This window comes from Peromyscus maniculatus, chromosome 7 (genome assembly GCF_049852395.1).
Source record: "Peromyscus maniculatus bairdii isolate BWxNUB_F1_BW_parent chromosome 7, HU_Pman_BW_mat_3.1, whole genome shotgun sequence".
Taxonomy (NCBI): domain Eukaryota; kingdom Metazoa; phylum Chordata; class Mammalia; order Rodentia; family Cricetidae; genus Peromyscus; species Peromyscus maniculatus.
The window spans coordinates 116,493,869-116,516,650 of NC_134858.1; the positions used below are offsets into that span (position 1 = coordinate 116,493,869).

The following is a 22,782-nucleotide window of genomic DNA, read 5'->3' on the forward strand; positions in this document are numbered from 1 at the left end:
GATCTGTCTCTTTGATCACACCATCCCCAATCAGGGAAGACACCACAGACCCCTTGGTACTTTATCAATGTTCCTTTGTTAAAAAAAAAATCTGGTATATTCTGTACTATTTTGAGTCTACAACAGAACACAGGAGAATATGTGATGTGAACTAGTGACTCACAGACCTTGGGTCCTAAATGTTTTCTGGAGATCCCTCAAACTTTCCCAACAAAAATACCTGCATTCTGGCTCATATTTTGAAAAGTTGAAGGCATTGCAGTCAAGTTGTTATTTAGAAGGAGACAGATTTCTTAAGCTCAAACAGTAATACTATATAGCACAGCAGATATTCATGGAACATTCTGGTGTATGCCATGGTTAGGAAAAATGACCAGCCTGGTTTGTGGAAACAAAACTGCGATCTAAAGAGGCCAGAGCTGCCTTTGAGTCCATAGCTATTTTCTGTCAGGATGTTAGAGAAAACTCTCTGATTTAACTTCTCCCTCTGCTCCCCATCCAGTCATAGAACTGTCTCTTGAGCTTCATGGCCCTGTACCTGCCATTGTTTTAGAATGGAATGAGGTCTCCTCTTGTCTTGGTGAAACACCTAAACCCATCAACTGCATTTGATGTACCATGCCACATAGTCCACAGCCCAAGATGGGGCAGACAGGAAGACCAGGCACTGTGGGTAGCTTTGCCCATGGTAAAGCATGTAGTTTGAATGCACGCATGTACATACACACACACACACACACACACACACACACACACACACACACCACTTCATTTAAATGTTTTGAGTAACAGAAAATAGATTTCATTAAGAAACCCACACTTGCCAGGTGGTGGTGGCACACACCTTTAATCCCAGCACTTGGGAGGCAGAGACAGGCAGATCTCTGGGAGTTTGAGGCCACCTGGTCTACAAAGTGAGTTTCAGGAAAGGTGCAAAGCTACACAGAGAAACCCTGTCTCAAAAAACCAAAAAAAAAAAAAAAGAAAGAAAGAAAGAAAGAAAGAAAGAAAAGAAAAACACTCTTGCTTAAACATGCTACTCGGCTGTAAAAATCCAACTTATATCACAAATCAAAATGTATCTAGTTACCTCTCGTAGTAGAATGTGGGTTTCACCAACACGTATTAATTCTGAAAATGTCATAAAGTCAATAGAAATAATAACTATTGGAATATTGATCTCCTGTTTCTGCTGCACTGGTCATAAATATAAACAACCTTATTCTGCTTTATTTCTTGGAAATTCCACATACAGATATTAAGACCGCTAGCAAGTCTAAGCCCAGAGGTGAGGATGTGGAGAGGGGGGTTAAAAAAAAACCAGCAAGTTACCTGAGGCCTGAGCTTCCCCTACCTGTGGCCCCTCACACTCACCTGTCCTCAGATCCTGGAGTCCTCCGGTGCCAGGACACCTGCTCGGCCTCGTGACTACACTTCAGGCTCACTTTGAGTGGCAGTTTCTGCCACTCACTTCCAGCCTGACCAGTTTCCGTGCCTCGATCTCTGATTTTGACTTTCACCCAAACCACATGTCCTCACCTCATTTCAGTATTTAGTGTAGTTGACTTAACTCAGATGTTCTGCCAAGTCTGACTCTCCTGGGACAGGGTCTTGATTGTCCCTTCTTTAGTGACCCCCTACCCTGTCTTCATGCCTCATCCTCCTCATAAACCACGTCCCACTGCCACAGAGATTTCTGCCTAGAAAGGGGATGTTTGTGTCCACCATAGATAATGATCCAAGTTAATGGTCCATGCCCATTGCTCTCAAGTAGCATTCAGTTTAAAAGAATTCAGTGTCTCAAAAAAGCATGCAGTTGCCTAGAACTTACTTTAATGTAAACCAAATAATTGAGGTATGTTAAACAGTTCACAATCTGTCCGCATTTGCTGGAATTAAAGACCATCTTCTAGACGTCACAGCTGATGAGATATGTAAACTTGGCGAGCCTGGGGAGATGATAGAGGTGAAGCCAGAAACTCCTAGTTTTCAGTTCCCGTGTGCCACTTCCTCTGGGACTTGCTGTGGCTGAAGGGGGTGATGTGCCTCTCACTAGAGTTGGGGAAAGGGTGGTTCTGCTGTGGAAGCCCCTTGCCTGGAAATCAGATAGACATAAAAAATAACACTTGAGCTTCCAGAGGACATAAGCTGCAGACCATTCTAGAAAACTGGTCTGCAAATTCAAAATGCGGAGTGCTTGTGGTTGCCAAAAGTGACTTCTTTCTTTTTCCCTAGTATGAGTTCAGTGTCATCTTTGACACAAGCCACCTGTCTGGGGAAGAGGCGATTCTCAGCTTCATTGTGACTGCTCAGAGGTAAAAAGGCCATAAACAGACTTTTTTCAAAGATAAAAACATTATGGGCTTGAGAAAGGACGTGCCTTGGGCACCCCTCGGATGCAGAGGGTATGGAAGTGGTTACTCGGTGATAAATCCCCATAGCCCCGGGTGGGATCTGACCTCTGCAGGGTGGTCATCAGGTTCTGCTTGCTGAATGTATTTGTTACTTCTCTCACTGCTGTGACCAAATGCCCAATGAGAGGAAGCTCAGGGAGGCAAGGCTCGTGTTGGCTCATGGATAAAGAGATACAGTCCATCGGGCTGGGATTCGTGGGAGGAGGCTGCTCTAGGAGGCTGTTTGCCCACATCTCAGTGGCCCAGGGATCAGAGAGCGGGGACCAAAGGCAGGCATCTGCACCCTGCTATTTCTTTGAAATGTCCTGTATCTGAGCTTCCACAGGAAGATCCAACTTCCACTGAGTGCAGGTTAACCCTCCCTCTGTTGGTCTTCCCCGGGAGTCTTCTCACAGACATGCCCGGAGGTGTGTCTCCTGGGTGACTGTAAATCTACTCAAGCTTAGATCAAATCCAGTTAGGACTAACTGTCACCCCTCGTCACCACTTCTGACTGAGCCTGGGAGACCTGAGGATCAGCTAGTCATGGGGAAGTCTACAACTGAGGAGACAAAAGCTGCTGAGGTGATGTTCTAGTTTAAGGTCATATAATTAATTGGCCTGTTCCTGCTTGGCCATGTTTTCCAAATCAGGCAGATGTTCTCTGTGAATTGTCAGGCTAGGCCATTGTTTCTCAGGGATACACACTGGATCCTTTCACAGAGTGGGGAAAGCCACCTGCAGCCTGATGGCCTGGTGAAGCCAGCTGGCAGAGGCACCCAAGTAGTGTACCTAGAGAACAGGACTGTCCCAGAGGCCAGGTAGACAGACAGAGAAGCGTATGAGGGATGGTGACTTCTCTCCCTAGGAATGTGTGTGGCTGTGGGTGCCTGGGCTAGCCTTTGGCTAGGAATGTGTGTAGCTGTGGGTGCCTGGGCTAGCCTTTGGCTAGGAATGTGTGTGGCTGTGGGTGCCTCGGCTAGCCTTTGGCTAGGAATGTGTGTGGCTGTGGGTGCCTCGGCTAGCCTTTGGCTAGGAATGTGTGTGGCTGTGGGTGCCTGGGCTAGCCTTTGGCTAGGAATGTGTGTGGCTATGGGTGCCTGGGCTAGCCTTTGGCGTTTAGGAGCCACCTCCTTGAGCTACAACATACACGTGCCTTGAAGCAGCATCTAGGTATCAGATGCCTGGCAGCTCCATAAAGGTCAGTCAGTAGGGACAGACCAACTGTGATGAGGTGCAGGCAGGTGTGGGTGAACACACAAAAAAACATGTTCATTTAAATTTCTAGTTGTGTGGCTAGAGAAATGTCTCAGAAGAGAGTATGTTAGTCTTGCTGAGGACTTGAGTTCAGGTCCCAGCACCCAGCTTAGTCAACTTACAACTGTCTGGAGCTTCTGCTCCAATGGATCTCACACCCTCTTCTGGCTTCCCCAGACCTGCACACACACACACACACACACACACACACACACACACACACACACACATACTTTGAAATAATTTTAAAACTCTAAGTTCCTAGTTGAAAATATGTTGCAAGAATCCTCTGTGTACCTTCTACCCAGATTCACCGAATGCTGGCATTCCTGATTCATGGATTTAACCTTTCTTTCTATGTAGATTGTTTTTCTTGACCATCTGAAAACAAGTTGTAGAAACCATGTCCCTTGACCCATAAATGCTCCCTGTGCCTTCCCCAAGGACAAAGCCACACGTGACTATCAAACTCAGGAACGTCAACATGGACACATCTAATCCACAGCCGTGGCCCACTTACACCCATTGTCTCGGAGGTGTCTTTCCGGCCCTTTCCCACGGAGTCACAAGACTGAGCTATTTTCTCTTTGCCTTCTTTTCAAGTTCACATGACATGACTGTGATCTGCTAAGAATTCAGGCAAAGAGCAGACAGGGCAGATTTCATTTCTGGAGCGATTCAAGAGCAATTCTAAAGTGATGGTAATGGGGCATTTCCATCCTCAAGCACAAAGCGCATCCATGAATGTCCACAGTGCGCTCTGCTGTGCTGTGTCCGTGTGAACCATAGACTTGGGAGTGAATGGTGTCCATGGGCAACCCTAAAAGGAGGAGAGTGGGAACACACAAGGTAATGACAGACGGAGCTGAAAGAGAACGGGTCTGAGTCACCAAAGGCGGGAGCAGGCCCAGAAAATCTGAGCTACATCCTGACAGCAGTGAGGAGTTGCTTCAGCCCTTTAAGAGTTCAGCAGTGCCTAGTTTCACTTCCGTTGCTGTGGTAAAGTGCCCAGACAGAAAGCAACTCAGGAAAGAAAGGGACCTATTTGTTTGACAATTCCAGGTTACAGTTTACCGCAGCAGGGACGTCCATCGGCAGGCTTGAGGCAGTCAGTCCCATCCATCTGTAGTCAGCAGCAGACATGCTCACTTGTTGACTGGTGTTCAGCCGGATTTCTCCACTCTTACACAGTTCCAAACCTCCTGCCTAAGGAGTGTTGATGCCCACAGTGGACCGGGTCTTCACACACTAATTAAGACAACCCCCCCAGACACATCCACAGGCCAACACAATGTAGACGATCCCTTATTGAGACTCGTTCTGGGTTGTCTCGTGTCTAAAATGAAAGCTAACAGTCACGCTGACACAAGGTAACAGCTCAGCACACCACACCGCTGTGCTCTGTCTGTTCTTCCACACCCGGCACAGACAGTGGTCATGAAAAGGAACAGGACATGGAAAGGACTCCATGATACAGCCTGCCTCTAGCCTCACTCCCCTCTGGGAGGCCAGAGAGGGCAGGGGTCAGAAGCACAATGGAGAGAGCTTCCTCACCTCGCCAATGACATGTCCACTAGCTAGCGGTGTGCTGGGCTTGAAGGCACAGTGGAAACACCTGGGGAGCTTTGAAATCTGCTGACACCTGATGCAGCCCCATCCTTGCCTGGGATTTGGATCTAATCGGTCTGGGGTGAGAACTGGACACTGGAGTTTGGAGGAAGACTTGATGCTAATTAATGTTCAAGGTCCAGAGCCGCTGTCTGTATAGTCCTTAATGAGCATGTGTCCACTCAGTAGACAACTGTTAGGTACCTGCTACTTACCAGTTACAGGGATAAACTGTAATGCCCACCATCTACTAAAAACCTCAAATACATTAGTATAAGAATTTCCAGCTAATTCCTTGGGTCATAAATGTTAAAGAGATCACACAGCCATTTAAACATACTGAACTGGTCCACAAACTTGCTTCTCTCGGAGATTTTGTGGAAATCTGGTCTACCCGCCCCAAATAGTTCTCCTAACAAATACTTGCCTCTCTGCTAAGACAGACAGATCCCTAAAGCTCCTTATCTCAAATGTGACGGTTAAAATATCAGCCATTTCTCTCTTCCGTCACCACCCTTTGGAGGACTCTTGCCTACTTACAGCTTTCAAGGGGCATCAAACTGAGACTAAACAGTGTCTCGTGACCCCTCATCTCCACCATCAGCAGCCTGGCCTGGCAGCCCACGTGGAAAAGTCCCAGCACATGGAGATTGAGGAGTGGCAGAAAGCTGTTTGATGTTTGGTCTCTTTATCTCAGCTTTTCAACTTGGCTCATTCTGGAGCCGTCACTTGATGACAGATCAAACCATTGTTGGGTGAGAGCTGCCAGCAGCCCCAGGTGGCCGGACAGATGACAGAGAAAGGGAGGACTCTTCCATCAAGAGCCAATTACTCAGGCCTGGGAGGATGCTGGGTGTAGGGAGGGTACAGGGCTAGGATTGTACCAACTGCATTGGCAAGGAAGTCACCTCTAGACTGGCCCTGGCAGTGATTCCAATGCTTAGATTGCTTCCTGGAAAAGGCAAGGCAAGGAATCTAGTCATGTGGGCACCTGATCATGCTGTCATGTGTGTGGACACCCTGTGAGGGACTGATGTCATCCCATGTACAGAAGACAGATGTGGATCCAGGGGCAGTGACCGTGGCCCTGCATGGTCAGAGTCATGAGCACCCTTGTCTCAGAACAATGGGAGAGAGGGGGAGGGATGTGGGAGCTATTTTAGTCCTGTTGCCATTCAACACTTCTGGGTGGAAGAGGAAGGTGGGGTGGGGGCAGATGGGAAGGATGCAGAGCAGGTGAGGTTAGCAGATGTTTGGGAGCTAGATAAGTCCTGCCCAAACCTCAGGGGGTCTCAGGACTCCCAGGTTCCATTTGAGATCCCTTGTCTAGTCCATCTGACAGAGCCACTGGTTCAGCAATCGTACCCAAGAGCATGTGTCTTCCAAGGCAGCCACTTGCCCTGGCATAAGCATCCTGGTCCTGAATGAGGTTTAATGAGCTAGCGAATCAAAGTGAGCAGAGCCCTGGCTTGGAGTTCCATTGAACTGACTAGCAGCTCAGCTCCCTCTGGCTGATGGTGGTGGGGTTGTAAGATGTCCAAGCTTCTCCTGTAGGTCCAGAGTGGTGAGCCCTCTGACCCTGGGTTCACGGTGAGATGTCCACAAACCTCCTTCCTGGCAACCATGTCCTGACCTCGATGGTCACAGTTTGTACTGCTTAGTGCTACCTGTCAACTTGCCACCATCGCTGAGGAAGTCTCTCAATCGAGGGTTTCTCCCGATCAGATTAGCCTACAGACATGTCTTTGATTGTTGACTGATGTGGGAAGACCTAGATCATTGTGAGCACACCATTCCCTGGTCAGGGCATCCTGAATGAACTGTGTCAGACAGGAGAAAGCTACATGATAGCAAGCAGATAACATGAGTGCATCCATTGCTCTGCTCTTGATTATGTGTGTGACCTTTTAAATCCCTTCCTTGACTTCCCTCAGTGATGGAGTGTAACCTGAAAGTGTGACCCAGAGAAACTGTTTTCTTTCCCAAGCTATTTTTATCTGGGATATTTTATCTCACTCAGCATTAGAAATGTAACTAGCCGAGCAGTGGTGGCACATGCCTTTAATCCCAGCACTTGGGAGGCAGAGCCAGGCGGATCTCTGTGAGTTTGAGGCCAGCCTGTTCTACAGAGCGAGATCTAGCACGGGCACCAAAGCTACACAGAAAAAAAACCCTGTCTTAAAAAGAGAGAGAGAGAGAGAGAGAGAGAGAGAGAGAGAGAGAGAGAGAGAGGGAGGGAGGGAGGGAGGGAGGGAGGGAGGGAGGGAGGGAGGGAGGGAGGGAGGGAGGGAGGGAGGAAGGAAGGAAGGAAGGAAGGAAGGAAGGAAGGAAGGAAGGAAGGAAGGAAGGAAGGAAGGAAGGAAGAGCCGGGCGTTGGTGGCGCACGCCTTTAATCCCACCACTCGGGAGGCAGAGCCAGGTGGATCTCTGTGAGTTCGAGGCCAGCCTGGGCTACCAAGTGAGCTCCAGGAAAGGCGCAAAGCTACACAGAGAAACCCTGTTTCGAAAAACCAAAAAAAAAAAAAAGAAAAAAAAAAGAAAGAAAGAAAGAAAGAAAGAAAGGAAGGAAGAAAGAAAGAAGGAATTGTACCTAAAGTACTGTTTATGAAGCCAGTGCTTCAAGAGGCCCCACGTGTGACAGAGGCTCCATGGTAGCCCCTCACAGCACACTCATGAGGAAGAGTTAGATCTTGGCTTCTGCTATCCTGTTGGAACTTTCTCTGGTGGGAGCCTACTCACTTGTGTGACAGGGAGATACCAGAGAATTTGTGTCCTCTCTCTATTCTACCATAGTAGTCCTCAGGGGTCTCTGTGCCTTCAGTTGGAGCATCCAAGATCCGTGGTCTATCCTACTTCCCAAAGTCTCCCCAGCGAGCCTGAGTCCCGGCTGCCCCCACCATGTTGTTCCTGGGTAGCAAGCCTCCAGTGGCTTCTTCTCATTCCTGGTGTCTTTTTCTGTTACCTATTGGTGTTCCCTGGGGTTGCCTCCCATGTGTACCGCTTGCCTGACATCTTTGTACATGCCTCTGTACAGGGGTTCTCTACCACAAACAGAACGGGGCCAGAAAAAGTGAGTCTAGAGGATGTGAGGCTTGATGTGTAGCGTGGGGCAGGCAGGCAGCGGCTTGCACTGACCGCTGTCCCTTCCGTCTTCCCTCCCCACACAGTGGAAACATGGAGCGCTCCGAGGCCCTGCATGACAACATGCTCACACTGGAGGTGCCGCTGGTGCACGAAGTGGACACGTCCATCGCTGGGTAAGTGTCAGAACACAGGGTGCCCTGCAATGGGAGGTTCTGCTGCTCCCAGATCCCATGTGTCATAGCCAAGAGCAGGAGCCCTGCCACCTCCCTGCCTGCCAGCCTTGGAAAGCAGAGAGAACACTCACCTCGGTGACCCATACCGACCTCTCATCTGCTATTTTTTTTTTTTTTTTTTTTGGTCAATCCCAGCTGCCCAGACACATAGCTGGTACAAGGGAAGTGAGATGAGAACTTTAGACCCCACAATTTCTCTGAACATTCTGTGTGTCCTTATTGCACCCATTCCTAGTACACCCATACCTAACACACACAATCACTCCAGAATGCCGTATAGTGGTGGGCTGTGGTTATGGGATTAAAGTATCGGCCAAAAGCTGCCAGGCCAGAGGTTGCATTCAGTGTTCCTCAAGCCCTAGCTCCCAGGAAGGCTGCCTTTCTGATCAGCTCCATGGTCAGTTCTGGCTTTTCCTATTTCTGGTACCTCCTTGAGCACAGCCAGAAACAGCTCTGCCTCACCTCTGTGATGGTCTGGAATGGACAGGGAGCCATCACAACAGCAATATCAACCTGTCCAGGTGAAGTCCACAGCCATTCAGTGCCGCAGGCTTTGCTGGAAAGCAGGGCTGTTGGCTGTGGTCTACAGGGACATGAAGCGACCTGAGGCAGCCTTCAGCCAGAGCTCAAGCTTAGAAAAATGAGAACCCGGTTCCTGTCTCCAGCTTCAGCAAACAAATTACATACTTCTCTGATAGCAGAGAGGCGGGCGGGGCTGGGGAGGGTCACACAATTGATTTAGATCAGAGGGGAACTCAGTGAATCCTTAGCCCGAATGCAAGCCGAACTTTCTCAAAGTTCAGGTTCTCATGTCTCAGTTTTCAGTGCTTCTGGATCTAAGCCTTGGCCCAGAAGGAAGATGCTGCTCCATGGAGGGAAGGGTCATCCCCGCAGTAGCTGGACTCTGCTGGGAGCCAGTGGAAAGAGCAGTCCTGCATTCCTGTTTGGCATTTCATAGCATGGTTCTTAGGCACAAGGCTCTGGTGTATTTTCAAAACGGCGTGTGTTGGCCTGTGTTCACAGCTCTGTTTTTAACCATATGGTTTATTTATCCATTCTGTCTAAAGGACAGGACAAAATGCCCAGAACCAGGCCTTGTCCTTGGGGATGAAGTGAAAACACCTCCCCCACACACACTCGATCATGTTGTCAAGGCCTTAGGAGACCTGGCTGTGAGGTATTAACAGTCCCCCATGAAACCATCAGTTAAACAGATGAGTCAACCTCTGATCTTTCCAGGGATGGGGAGTGGGGTGAGTTTAAATGAACCAGTTCTTGCCATCTGGCTGGGGTTGGAACTCACAGTGTTACTAGCATAACGTATTTATGACGGGAATAGAAGGTGGCTGTCCTCTCGGACTCGGTCCCTCAGGGCCTCACACTGTTGTATTGGGAGGCTTTGAACACCTAGAATCCGCTGTTGGGGGATCAGTCTGACCTCTGCTGTGTGGGGCTGTCAGCTTTAGTCATGTGCGCATTGTGAAAAGTATTGTTACCAACTGAAGTCACCTCTTAGAAGACCACCATCGAAACCCCCATGAGATCATGCCACCATTGAGTTTATTCTCCTTTGAAATACCTATTTCTTTTTAATGTTTTAGTGCATTTATTATTTGTGTGTGTATACAGGCATGTGTGTGCATGCACAGGCACCATGGTACATGTGGAGGTCAGAGGACAACTCAGGGGAGTCCAGGTCTCTCCTCCACCATGTGTTCCAGGGACTGGATTCAGGTCATGAGGCTTTGTGGCGAGCATCTTTACCCCCTCAGGCATCTTGCAAGCAAACCCCCAAAATATCTCATTTCTAATAAGCATGGAAGTCTGATCGATATACATGGTGTTTAAAAATGAAAGTGTTACAGTCTTGGTTGCCAAATACATAATTTATTTACATTTATTTCTCAGAAGCTTGTTATCAGTGTTCTCCACAGAATTCCTTTCAAATGACAAACAAAATGTGTGATCTTATAATCAAGGTTTTATAGTGGGTTTGGTTTTGTTTCTGTAACTTTTGATTTTTAAAACCTTGTTTTAGGAGCATAGTTAGGAGGATGCCTGGGGAAATGGCTCATTCAGTAAAGTGCTTGCAGGATAAGAGGATGAGGATCTGAGTTCAGATCCCCAGCACCCATGTCAGAAACCAGGGTAGCCATGAGCATCCATAAGCCCAGAACAGGCAGATCATGGGGCTCTTGTTCAGTGAGTCTCTGTCTCAGAAAATAAGATGGAGAGAGGAGGAGGCCCCCTGATGTTGACACATACACAAAGCAATGTAGTCTCAGTATATACGTTTATGGAGCTTATTAGTATGGCCTAAGGCTAGAAGATATGCTAGAATGTCCATTAGGAAGCCATGGGCCAGCTGTGTCTACTTGCAGAGAGAGAAGTGACCACCCAGCAAGGAAGAAAACGGGTGGGAGACGCGGGTAAGAGAGGTGATGTTTGAGCTCCCAGCCCGGCGGGGACAGGGGCCTGACCTCAGGAAGAATGACAGAGGTTGTGCTTTCCTCTTTCAGAATCGTGTCCCCAACCTCCTTTGTGTATGGAGAGTCTGTGGATGCCTCCAACTTCGTTCAGCTGGACGACCAGGCATGCCATTTCCAGCCCCTCAACATCACTCTCCAGGTACCCACCCCACGACGTGTCCCTGGCGGAAGGGCCAACTTTCAGCTTTTTTTTTTTTTTCCAGAGGGAACTGTTGCGGTATTTTTCTGGTATGGGGTATTGGGGGGACAGACATATGGAGAGAGAGAGAGAAATATGGAGAAGCGGGGAGAGAGAGAGGGAGGAAGAGAGGGAGGGAACGATAAACCTGCAGGCCTCTGTGCTTTTCCAGATTTAGAACGGCCACACCAAAGAGCAGGTTCCCAACCTCCCTAATGCTGTGACTCTGTTTTGTTTTGTTTTGTTTTTTCGAGACAGGGTTTCTCTGTGTAGCTTTGCGCCTTTCCAGGAATTCGCTCTGTAGACCAGGCTGGCCTGGAACTCACAGAGATCCGTCTGCCTCTGCCTCCCGAGTGCACTAAAGGCGTGCGCCGCCGCCGCCGCCGCCGCCACCGCCGCCTGGCTTCAAAGATTTATTTATTACATATACAGTGTTCTGCCTGCATGTATGCCTGCAGGCCAGAAGAGGGCACCAGATCTCATTATAGATGGTTGTGAGCCACCATGTGGTTGCTGGGAATTGAACTTATGACCTTTGGAAGAGCAGCCAGTGCTCTTAACCGCTGAGCCATCTCTCCAGCCCCCGCTGTGACTCTTTAATACAGTTCCTCATGCTGTGGTGACTCCCAACCATAAAATTATTTTCTTTTTTTTTTCTTAAGATTTATTTATTATGTATACAGTGTTCTGTCTGCACATATTTCTGCAGGCCAGAAGAGGGCATCAGATCTCATTACAGATGGTTGTGAGCCACCATGTGGTTACTGGGAATTGAACTCAGGACCTTTGGAAGAGCAAGCAGTGCTCTTAACCTCTGAGCCACCTCTCCAGCCCCCATAAAATTATTTTCATTGCTACTTCATAATTGTAATTATTTTTTTGCTACTGTTATGAATCATAACGTGCATCCTGATATGCAGGATATCTGATGTGTGACTCCTGTAGTGGTTGCAACCCTCAGGTTGAGAACCGCTGCCAGAGAACAAGAGTTTTGTCAGGAAGGCTTGGACTTGCCATAATCCCCCACCTTAAGGGCTTTCGGAGAGCATCCAGGACTTTCATGGTGACTCGGTTGAAGTCTTCTCCTGCTCCTGTGGGGAGCAGCCTTTAGGAGTTCAGTTTTCTGAGAGCAAAACCCTGTGAGCCCATGCACCTTAGGAAGTGCACTGGCCGCTCACTGAGCCTGGACTGACTAGGCTTCCCAAGCACAAGCTCCACAGGTCTACTGGCTGTATGGTCTGTAGACAGCAGAAGACTGTTGGTCCTTCTCTTGGAGGTTGCAGACCTTTTCTGAAAGAGCCAGAAAGTAACCACTGGAGGCCTTGTGGGCCACACAGCCTTGGTGGCACCTGTTGAGCTGTGGGCTGTAGCTAGCAGGTAGTCACGAGGACAGATGTTGATGCTTCAGCTGTGCACCAAGGTTTATTTTGCATGTATCTTTTATGTACCATGGAATGTTACCCTGATTTTTCCCCCAGAAATTTAATGATGAAACTATTCTTAGATGCACACTGTACAAGAGTAAGCACTGGGCCAGATTTGGTCTGTCAGGCCTGGTTTGCTGGTCTTTGCTTTGATCATATGTATTCTAACAGTATGAGAGTATGTAGATGTGACTCCAGAGGGACCTCCACATTGACTAGTCTGTGTCCTTTAAGGGGCAAGTGCAGAGAAATTCAGCCCCTGGGAGAAAGGATTGCAGTATGGTCCCAGAACTAGGTGAGGCAAGCCTGGGCCAGGACTGACCAGGGCATTAACTGGAAAAGGCAAAAAGAAATGACCTCTCTTGCTGAGTGAAGACCACATCCCACAGTCCTGGGTTCTGCCTCCTGATGCTTCCCCCGCCCGCCCGCCCATCCTCCTGCATGGAGAGGATGGTCTCCCTATGTGAGAGTCACTACTGGGGCTCAATTACAATGATTTTCCTCATCTGTGGTTCCTCCTAAGTGGTCCTAAGGGGTAACAAATAATGATGTAGTGAGGACCCAGAGGATGAAGCTAAAGTAGTCTGGGGCTCACGGACAATAATCTTCCTCCACCCAGAGTGTCCTCTGGGCCGGGAGGACCCTGAAACCGAGATGGATAACACATGTTTCCAGCTTAGAGAGGATGCGTCCTCGACTAGCTAAGCCCAGCTGTCACCCTGCCCTTGATTTACGGAGGAGACCAGGAAAGAGATTCAGGGTTTACTGTGGGGACTGTGGAGTGGCAGCCGTGGACGTGCCTCCGGGTTCCAAAAGCACCGCTCAGAGGCCGGTTTGTTTCCCTCTGCGTCTCTCAGCTAGATAGGGAGCAAACACCAGGTAGATTTACTTCATGTTTGTGATTTACATCTTTTCTTCTCCTGAAATACAAGATACAGACAAGAGAATTATTTAGAAAGGTTCAAATGACCCAGACAGTGTCATTAAAAAAAAAAAAAAAATCCTGAGGATTGAAAAGGCAAGAGGAATGCTAGCTACAGAAAATGCCAGATTTATAGTAGATACTGAATATTAGTGCCTGCTTAGAGGATAGAAGAACAGGATTGATGGATGGGTGGGTGGATAGATTCTGAGAGGATGCAGCTTATTCTTCCAATTAGATCTCTGAAGGTGCTTTTAAAGGGAGCTTAAAGTTCTGTGTCTAGGAACACAGCTTATTTCACATGTGACCTAAAGCAAAGAACCCTGCTGAAGACTGTGGCCCTGGGGAGTGAGTGATTGGCATGGTCCTTAGATAAAACATCGGTGAACTGTAAACTGGGGCCTGAGCTGCAGATTGGAAAAGAGACCTTCCCACGGAACAAAGCCTTCCTGGAACCTTATCTACTGACTCGTTTTTCTGGTACAACCATTGTTATCACAGTTGTGTGCCGGAAGGTCACTCAGATCAGTAGTGATAATGACCAAAAGTAGGGGCTGATGTGGAGAAAGGGAAGGAATATGGAGAAATCTCTTAAGCGTTTCCATATTCCAGCAGTATCACTCTGAAGCAGAAACAAGACTGGCCCAAGGAGGGGTCTTTCTGTGCCTTTTATTAGTAGGTCGGTCATTCATCAAGATACACAGGAGCTAAAAGACTCCTCTGCTGATAAAGCTGGGAGAAAGCAGAAATTCTGTCTGGGTGGATTTCTGGGCTTTGTGTGTCTGTTTTTCCGACAGACATGGAAGTTCGTTGACCGTTAGTAGTGATTGGTTTGTGGTCTGGTTTGGCTTCACTTGGTTTGACTCTCTCATCAGGAGTAGTCAAAATGTTTCCCTCACCTGAAGAATTGTGTGGAAATAAATTGCAGGTGTCATGCACACAGCTCCACACAAACGCGGGTGTTAAGGTTGCTTCAGTTCATTGGGTTTTTCACACAGAACCTTATCATGGAGCCCTGTCTCACCTGGAGCTCACAAAGATCCACCTGTCTCTGCCTCGAGGATGCTGGGGTTAAAGGCGTGCGCCACACCTGGCTGCTTTATTGTTATTTGAGACCAGGTCTCACTATGTGACCCAAGTTTGCCCAGAACTGGTAACTCTCCTGCCTCTGCCTCGTAAGTTCTGGGAAGTCTGGTAATACAAGCTGCCTCTGACAAGTAAAGGCGTATGAACAGAACGGCTTATCCCTCATGCTCACCCTCCACACTTTCAGTGGGATTCCCAGGCAATGGCAGGAGGGGTCGCTGCAATTCTGAGCTCTTGAGTTTTCCTTGAAATGAGTTGTTTCAGTTGTGGCTGGATCCTCTTTCCTTTCCCTGTGTTGGAAGGCCGTCGTTGTAAATGCTGTTCTTTGGGAATCTAAAGCTGACAACAATCTCTCATCCAGTCTCCCCCCCCCCCCCCCCCCCCCCGGTTTTTTCAAGACAAGTTTTCTCTGTAGCTTTGGAGACTTTCCTGGAACTCACTCTGTAGACCAGGCTGGCCTTGAACTCACAGAGATCTGCCTGCCTCTGCCTCCTGAGTGCTGGGATTAAAGGCGTGCGCCACCAATGCCCCAGCATTATCTCTCTTTTTTTTTTAATCTGTTCGCTGAAGCAGAACTACCTACTGTGACAAAGAACCTGAGACCTGGCTGTCTAGGGGAAAGCTGGAGCCCACCCCTTCAGTGTGGGGATGCACAGGCTGTGGCGGTTTGTTTGTTACCACCTCTGCCTCTCTAGCCTCAGCGACAGAGATATGCTGAATCCCTGAAGTCTGCCAGGCTGCCAGGCAGGGTTTCATTCCTTTGTCTCTCGCCCACCCATCTCATTCTCATTTTTTTTAATTGACAAATTAAAATTGCAGCTTAGCATGGTAGTACAGGCCTACAGTCCTAGCCTTTGGGAGGCAGAGGCAGAAGGATCATGAATTCAAGGACTGCTTGACCCACATACTGAGTTCCAAGGCAGACTGAGCTTTCATAGAGAGAGACCCTTTCTCAAAACAAAACTAAAGAAAACAAATCTGTTAGCTTCATTCATCTTTTTTTACTTTAAAAAATCTTTACAGACACACTTCTTAAAGTTCATCTGTTTAAAGCATGCAGTTCAATGACTTTTAGAATGTTGTAGAATTTTGTTTCCTTACAAACTAAATTTGGAATATTTCCATCAGCTAAAAAAATCCACAGCTCTCAGTCACTGGCTATACAGACATACCTTGAAAATAACTGCAGGTTTGGCTCCAGACCCCTGCATTCAAGCAAAAAAACCAGCAAAGCAAGCTGTACAATTTTTTAATATAAAACCTATATTTATACTATATTGTGGGACACTGAATGTCCAGAAACACAGCAAACACATCCTAAGTGTACTTTATTGGTGAAAACACCAATGGTCATCTGAGCCTCAGTACATTTTAATATTGTTGCTGGGGAAGGTGCTGCCCAAGTGAGGATGGATGCTGACTGAACATGCTGTTAGTTGTGAAGACTGGGGTATCATTGGTTGAAATTCCTGAAATTAAGATAACAGGGACATCTGCTGCATCAGCTGGCTCTTGCCCTCATGAAAAGTTCTTGATAGAATAGGATGCTGCTTGATGTTGTAACTACAGTAGAAATACTTGTGAAACTGGAGTAGGTCTTCCGGTACCTGCCAGTGCCTTGTCAGCTGAGTTCACGACATGTTCCTAATCTTCCATGGTCATTTCAGCAGCTTCACAGCGTCTTTGCCAGGAGTACATCCCATCTCAAGAAATCAATTTCTTTAACGTACGAGACAACTCCCCATCCATTAAAGTTTTGTTATAAGATGGCTGAACTTGTTCACATCTTCAGGCCCCACCCCTAGACTGTCCCGTCAGTCCCCTCACATCCGTAGTGACTCCCCTGAAGTCTCAGATGCCTCAAAGTCATCCATAAGATTTGGAATCAACTCCATCTAAACACCCATCACACTGATGTCTGACTTGCCACCACTGATCATGATTGTTCTCAATTACGAACTCTTGGTTTTCAGTGTATGTTCCCTGGACTTGTGATGATTGGTTTAATTATTAACTAGGCACAGTCTTAGAATAACCTGGGAACTGAGTCTCAGTGAGTGATTGTCTATAGTAGGTTGGCCATTGAACATGTCTGTGGGAGATTATCTTCATTTTGTTAAGTGATGTGGAAGACCTGCCCACTGTGGGTGACACCATTCCCTAGGCAGAGGATCCTTGATTGTGTGAGAGTAGAGAAAAGGAGCTGAGTACCAGTTTGCATACATTTGTTTACTGGCCTTTAAAGAGTCATGCCTATAGATGTGGTAATGACTAGCTGCTTCCAAGTCCCTGCCCCTTTACTTTTCTGAGATGGTGTGCTCTAACTTGAAATCATGAACTAAAATAACCCCCCTCCCTCATTTGTTTCTAAAAGGCTAATTTATCACAGCAATGAGGACAGGAAGGAAGGCTCACCAAAGGAATCAGTCTAGAGCAGCTACACCCTAATGGAATATAATCCTGAAGCAGTATGACTTGAATGTCAAAATCAGTCCTCCATCCATGGAGGTGCAGACTGAGCGCTGTTAACAAACATGAAAACATCGGTCTCCCGATACATCTCGAAAGTACATGTCTGTTCCCAGCCTGTTTGCATAGTTATTCATGTGTTCACTGGAGTAGCACTTTTAATTTCCTTAGGGAACATTTCCTCTGCATTCACAGTTTTATTGAATGGTGTAAGAGACCTTCCCATCAGAGCTCTTGGGTATGTTGTCTGTTATGATAATCTTATGGAGGGAATCTTCTCTTGAGCAACAGATCGTAACAGTGGGTTAAAACATTTAATAAACATGTCAGAAGAAACTTTGCAGTCCAGTTTTTGTTACTCTGTTACAGTGTGTAGGTTCCAGCCCCACTTGTGATTGTTACAATGTGCTCACCTGAGTAATAAAATATCTGTCTCACCCAAGTAACCATTACTCTATGTTCTGTTCTTATAAATGTACCCATTTTCTGAGTTCCTCCTCATCCTCTATTGCTGCCAGGGGGTTAATTTACATTCTCTCCTTCATTACTTCACCCTCCTTGGTCTCTTTGTGGCTTCTCCCTGTCCCCTCCTTGCTTGGCTTTGTGGTGAAAATGGAGAGGAGCGAGAAGAGAAGGGGGTCAAGCTTGACAAGATCAGACACTGAGCTCAAGAAGAGATACACAGATGTCATCACACTGTCAGCAGAGTGACCTGGATAGCACACGCAACAGCCCTTTGTAGAATATCAGATCACTTCATGTAGGGACAGCCCCATGGTCACTGAAGGTCATCATTATGTCAAACTGAAAAGAAAAAGAGTTTGGACCAGGCCACTGGACCTAAGAGATATTCCTGGGTGCAGTGTCTCCTGGGAAATGTAGGTGTACTACCCCCACTCAGACCAACTACATCAGAAACTGGGTGCGGCTCTCTCCACACCACCCATCTGTGTTTGAGCAAGCCCCATAGATCATTCTGATGTTATTCTAGAGAGTTAGAACCCCTGAACTTTTTTTTTTATATCTGCATTCCCACCAACTGTGAATAGATTTCTAGGTTTGTAAAAATTAAAGATGATTTTTAGTAAGAAGAGAGCAAGAAAAATGTTCAATTTTGTTAGAATTCCCCCATTATTTAGTATTCCATTTTAATTAAAGTCAGATCCAATGATGTAGTTCTATTTCAATTGAAAGCATATCTTAAAAAATAAAATTAAGTCACATCCTAGATCTGAGTCCTAGAGCTCCTGTGTCTGTTTCAGAGACCCTTAGGGCACAAGATGCATGCCATGACATGAGGGACCGTTGTCTTCCTGACACTTGCTGTGTGCTCCAACCCACAGGTCTACAACACGGGCCCGAGCACCCTCCCTGGGGCATCTGTCAGCGTCTCCTTCCCTAGTCGGCTGTCACCTGGTGGCGCAGAGATGTTTCAGGTCCAGGAGATGGTGGTGAGTCCTCCATTTGTTTCCTATATTGCTTTCAGCTTTGAGCTGCCTGTTTGAAATATGTGTTCCACACTGGCATCTACTCACAAGACTCAGGAAATCTGATTTCACACTTTTGGAGACGCACCAGAGGAAGCCCAAAGAAAGACATGAATTTCTATGTTGAGACAATTTAGTTGATGTCATAAGACCTTGGAAGGGCTGAGGTGGGGACAGTTATAAATTCATCCTCCAGGGTGACTTCCAGTACCTCTGGGAACTCCCAAAGACTATCTGCGGTCTCATATGTGTGAATGCCTTTCTCTGAGAAGAGCCTCAGCATTTGTAAAGATTCTCAAAGGAACACTGGCACTCAGGGATTACAGATCAGTGGGTAAGATAAATGCATGATGGGGCTGCAGCGCAAGGTCCTGTACAGACTGGGAGGCCACCCGATCCTGTATCACCTACCTGTAGCCGACTTTGTCTCGAGGGACGCTTGATAAGCCGTGTGTGGGCATTGCTGCCCGCCTGCCTAAAACATACTCCTTGACTCCAAGGCTTTTCACCCAGCTTCCTCTTCCCACTGACTTTCTTCTCACCTCCCCAGCTTCAAGGGCTCAGCCTCCTTTATTCTACACTCCTAACCTGGAGTCTAAGCCAGACTCATGGACCAGTCTAGCCTATGCTGATGACACCACCAATTTCTGCCCAGCCTAGTTCCCTTCCAGGAATTAATTACAGGCTTGCCAACCACCTACCTCTGTGCCTAACAGACATCTCAGTGCGTGTTTCACTGGTCTCTGTTCCTCCTCTTACATAGACACCAGCATTCAATCACAGCCCCTACATCCTGGATGTCACCTAACCCGGTCAGCCACCGAAGGCCCCACCCTTGAGCACAGGAGATTAAACGCCAGTGTGTGTTTTGGAGAGAGCAAACCACACTGACACCATGGCATCTTTCAGGCCTCTATCTCGGCAAACAGCCACCCTGTCCTTTAGAGCCCAGGTCAAAAGCCTTGGATCATCCTAAATGCCTTTTCTCATATACTTCACATCCAGCACATCAGTAAACCTAACCTGTGCCCCTTCCTAAAAATCCCAGTGTTAGTGCGTTTGTACCTTGGCTCCCAAAGCCCTGGTCCAAATGCTGTCATCGGTCACTCGGGTTGTGTATGGCCCCTCCCTAGTGCCCCTGGCTTTGCCCTGGGCTCCGTCAGGCCATCCAGCGTATGTGCCGATGTGTGGGTACTGACACTCCTCTGTGTGAAACCTCCCGTGGCCTCTTTTCCCTGTAGCCTCTTCCAGCAGCTCTGCTGTCCCCCATGCTCTGTCGCCTGTCACTTGTCCCCACCCCCCTTGTCCAGCCTCCTTGCAGGGGATCTCCCACCTCCAGAATTCAGCCTTCATCTTCCATCCACTGGGGTGCTCTTCCCCCAGATAGCCACATGGCCTCCTCCTCCAGGGACTTCACATGTCACCTTGTCATTGAGACCCTATTCAGCCTCTGTCTTGACGCTCCTCATCCCTCTTCCCTACTCACATTCTGCCCTGTCACCAAGCTGGCGTCTGTTTTCTTATTAGGCCACTTGAACTGTCTCACATCTGTTCCCTATAACATAGGATGGGGGTTTCTGTTTGTGTGTGTATCACACACTCTCTCCTTGGGACCTAGTGCAGTGCTCAGACTATATTATGGATGGTCAGAAGATACATGTGGACTGTGAGAACAATTCCACATGCTAAAGCAGTCACTGACTCTAAAAGTGAACTTGGGGAAATACTGAAAACAGTCTCAACAGGACCCCTCTGCCCAGTGACTTGACTTCTGATTGTTTAAGAGATGGTTTCATCTCCTGGGAGATGGACCGTGAGGCAAGCACCTCCCTCAGACTCCCTGGAAAGGATGGAGGCACAGAACTCAGGGAACACCACACAGGAGAGCACATGCAGGCTGGACTGAGAGGGTCAGGAAAGCACAGGAGGGACAGACAGACAGCCAGAGAGATGGTCTCCCCATACATGGTTTGTAAGGCAGGGCAGCAAGCCCATGGCCTGTGACACACTGAAGTCTGGAGTTGAAAGGACACTGCCCACAGGGCGGAGGTCTGGGAAGCGTTATGTGATGCAGTCATGGGTTCTGGCATTGGTGTCCTCCTGGGTCACGTGGACCCAAGACTAAAACCATGTGAGTGTTAAGTGTAGAGCAAGCCCTGGTCCCCGAGTTGCCTACTGAGTTCCTTGTTTGCCTCATACTAATCCACGTGTGTCCTGTGCTATGTCCTTGTCTGTGGGCCCTGCTGAACTGGCAGAAGGACAGTCCCCGACTGTTGTGAACCAACGGGGTGACATGGTCTGACCTTAGCTTGAGCTTGGTGAAGTGCACACTTCTGTCTTCTTGCTTTTACTTTTAGTGCTGAGGACTGGACCCAGGGCCTTGTACATGCAAAGTACTTGTTCTCCCACTGAACTGCCCCCTCCCTCTCCTTAACTGTAGCAGCCAATGCCCTGCCTTGTCCTCAGTGTCTGGAAGAACAGTGTTCTCACGGAGCACACAGTGTTGTAGTGAAACACAAACTCCGTGCCATGAGCAGAAGTTACTGTGGACCAAGTCAGAGCACTTAAGTCACTTGGACAGCAAAGGCATCTCAGAAACACGTGTCCTCTTTTCCTCTTTTCCGGCCTATGGTCCGAAGATTTGTGTGAGGTTTTCCCAAGGGTTTTCAGAATGACTTATCTGTGAGTCGAGCTGGTGACCCTGAAACTCCCAAGAAGAAAGAGGAGCTGGATAAATTCTGGGTTTTGAGTTCTTAGAATCAAACCCTTAGGATTTTTCAAAACAATATTTAGAGTGTGGTCAGTCACAAAATTCCCAGTGGCCAACTCTGGTGAATAGGCCAGCCGTGAGCATGAGATATGAAAGCAAACTCCCACCAGCAAGTGTTGAGTCCCTGTGTTCCTGTGAAGAGCCCGCACTGGATGGCCGAGTACTGAGGGACTGAGAGCAGAGTCACGTGGGGGATGGGCTGCAGCTACAGGCAAGGATCCCAGACTTATCTCAGAGGCCTGGAGCTCATCCTTGGTCTCAGGGCCCATGCTTTCCGGAAGTGAAGGTAGTGCCTGGTAGAGACCACTCAGATCCCAGATCAGGTGTGACTGGCGAAGGTCGTGACATTCCTACCGTGTCCTTCTGGGACTCTGAATGGAACTGGGATTTCATTCAGGGCACTTGGATAGTGTTCTAGTTTTCTTTCTGTTGCTGTGATAAAACACTCTGACCAAAAGTAACTTGGGTAAGGAAAGATTTATTTGGCTTATACTTCCAGGTCACAGTGCACATTGAGGGAAATCAGGACAGGAAGTCAAACAAGGACCTTGACATAGAAACCCTGGAGGCATGCTGCTTGCTGGCTCGCTCCCTCCTGGGTTCATACTTAGTTGGCTTTCTTATACAGCCCGGGATCACCATTCCGTGGAACAGTGCTGCTCACAGTGGTCTGCTCTTCCACGAGTTACTAACCAGGACGGTCCCCCATAGGCTGACAACCCCCAGCTGAGACTCCCTCCTCAGATGACTCTAGGCTGTATCTAGTTGACAAGGAAAGCCAATGAGGACAGTTAGCTTAGTGCTAGCCACACTTGCTCCTCTTAGGGGTACCCATTGTCAAAGCCTCCAAGACCCTGTGTTCTTTCTGGGAGGCTTGCATACCCCTGAGGCTGCAGAAAAAAGAGGATATGAAGAAGGGACAGGGGGAAAAAAAGGTAGGTCCCAAATGTGGAAGCTGTATAAAAACCACTTAGTAAACAATGTAAAGAGAGCTGGCTATCCATTTGGGAAGAAATCACAGAAACCCCGTACGATTGCAGATAAAAAGATGAATTCGAGCTATATGGTTGCTTTCCCTTTTTTTAAGCATGAAAAGTACTGAACATTTTCATAATCTTTGGATGGGAAGCCCATCTTCTGAGGCAGTGACAAATCCCGAAGAAAAGATTGGCAGATGTCAGTCACTTTTCTGTTGCTGTGATAAAATGGCCAAAGGCAACTTAAGGAAAAGAGAATCTGTTAGGATTCCAGTGTCCATAATGGCAGGGAAGGCCCAGCAGCAGCAGGCGGGGGAGCAGGAGCTGGCATTTCACATCTTCAAACTAGAGAGAGAGCAGGAGTGGGCGAGGTTCGAGCTGGCCAAGCCAGCCAGCCGCCCCCCA

The 22,782-nt window shown here is 47.9% G+C and overlaps 1 protein-coding gene across 2 annotated transcripts in view; it reads left to right on the forward strand.

The window, feature by feature from the left end:
• Itga9 (integrin subunit alpha 9) overlaps window positions 1-22,782 on the forward strand; it is a 301,616-nt gene that overhangs the window by 231,097 nt on the left and 47,737 nt on the right. For both annotated transcript variants that reach the window (XM_076577318.1, XM_042282053.2), the window contains 4 exons: window positions 2,236-2,315; window positions 8,426-8,515; window positions 11,095-11,203; window positions 18,487-18,594. In XM_076577318.1, the coding sequence (XP_076433433.1) occupies window positions 2,236-2,315; window positions 8,426-8,515; window positions 11,095-11,203; window positions 18,487-18,594 (387 nt within the window). The remainder of the gene's footprint in view (window positions 1-2,235; window positions 2,316-8,425; window positions 8,516-11,094; window positions 11,204-18,486; window positions 18,595-22,782) is intronic.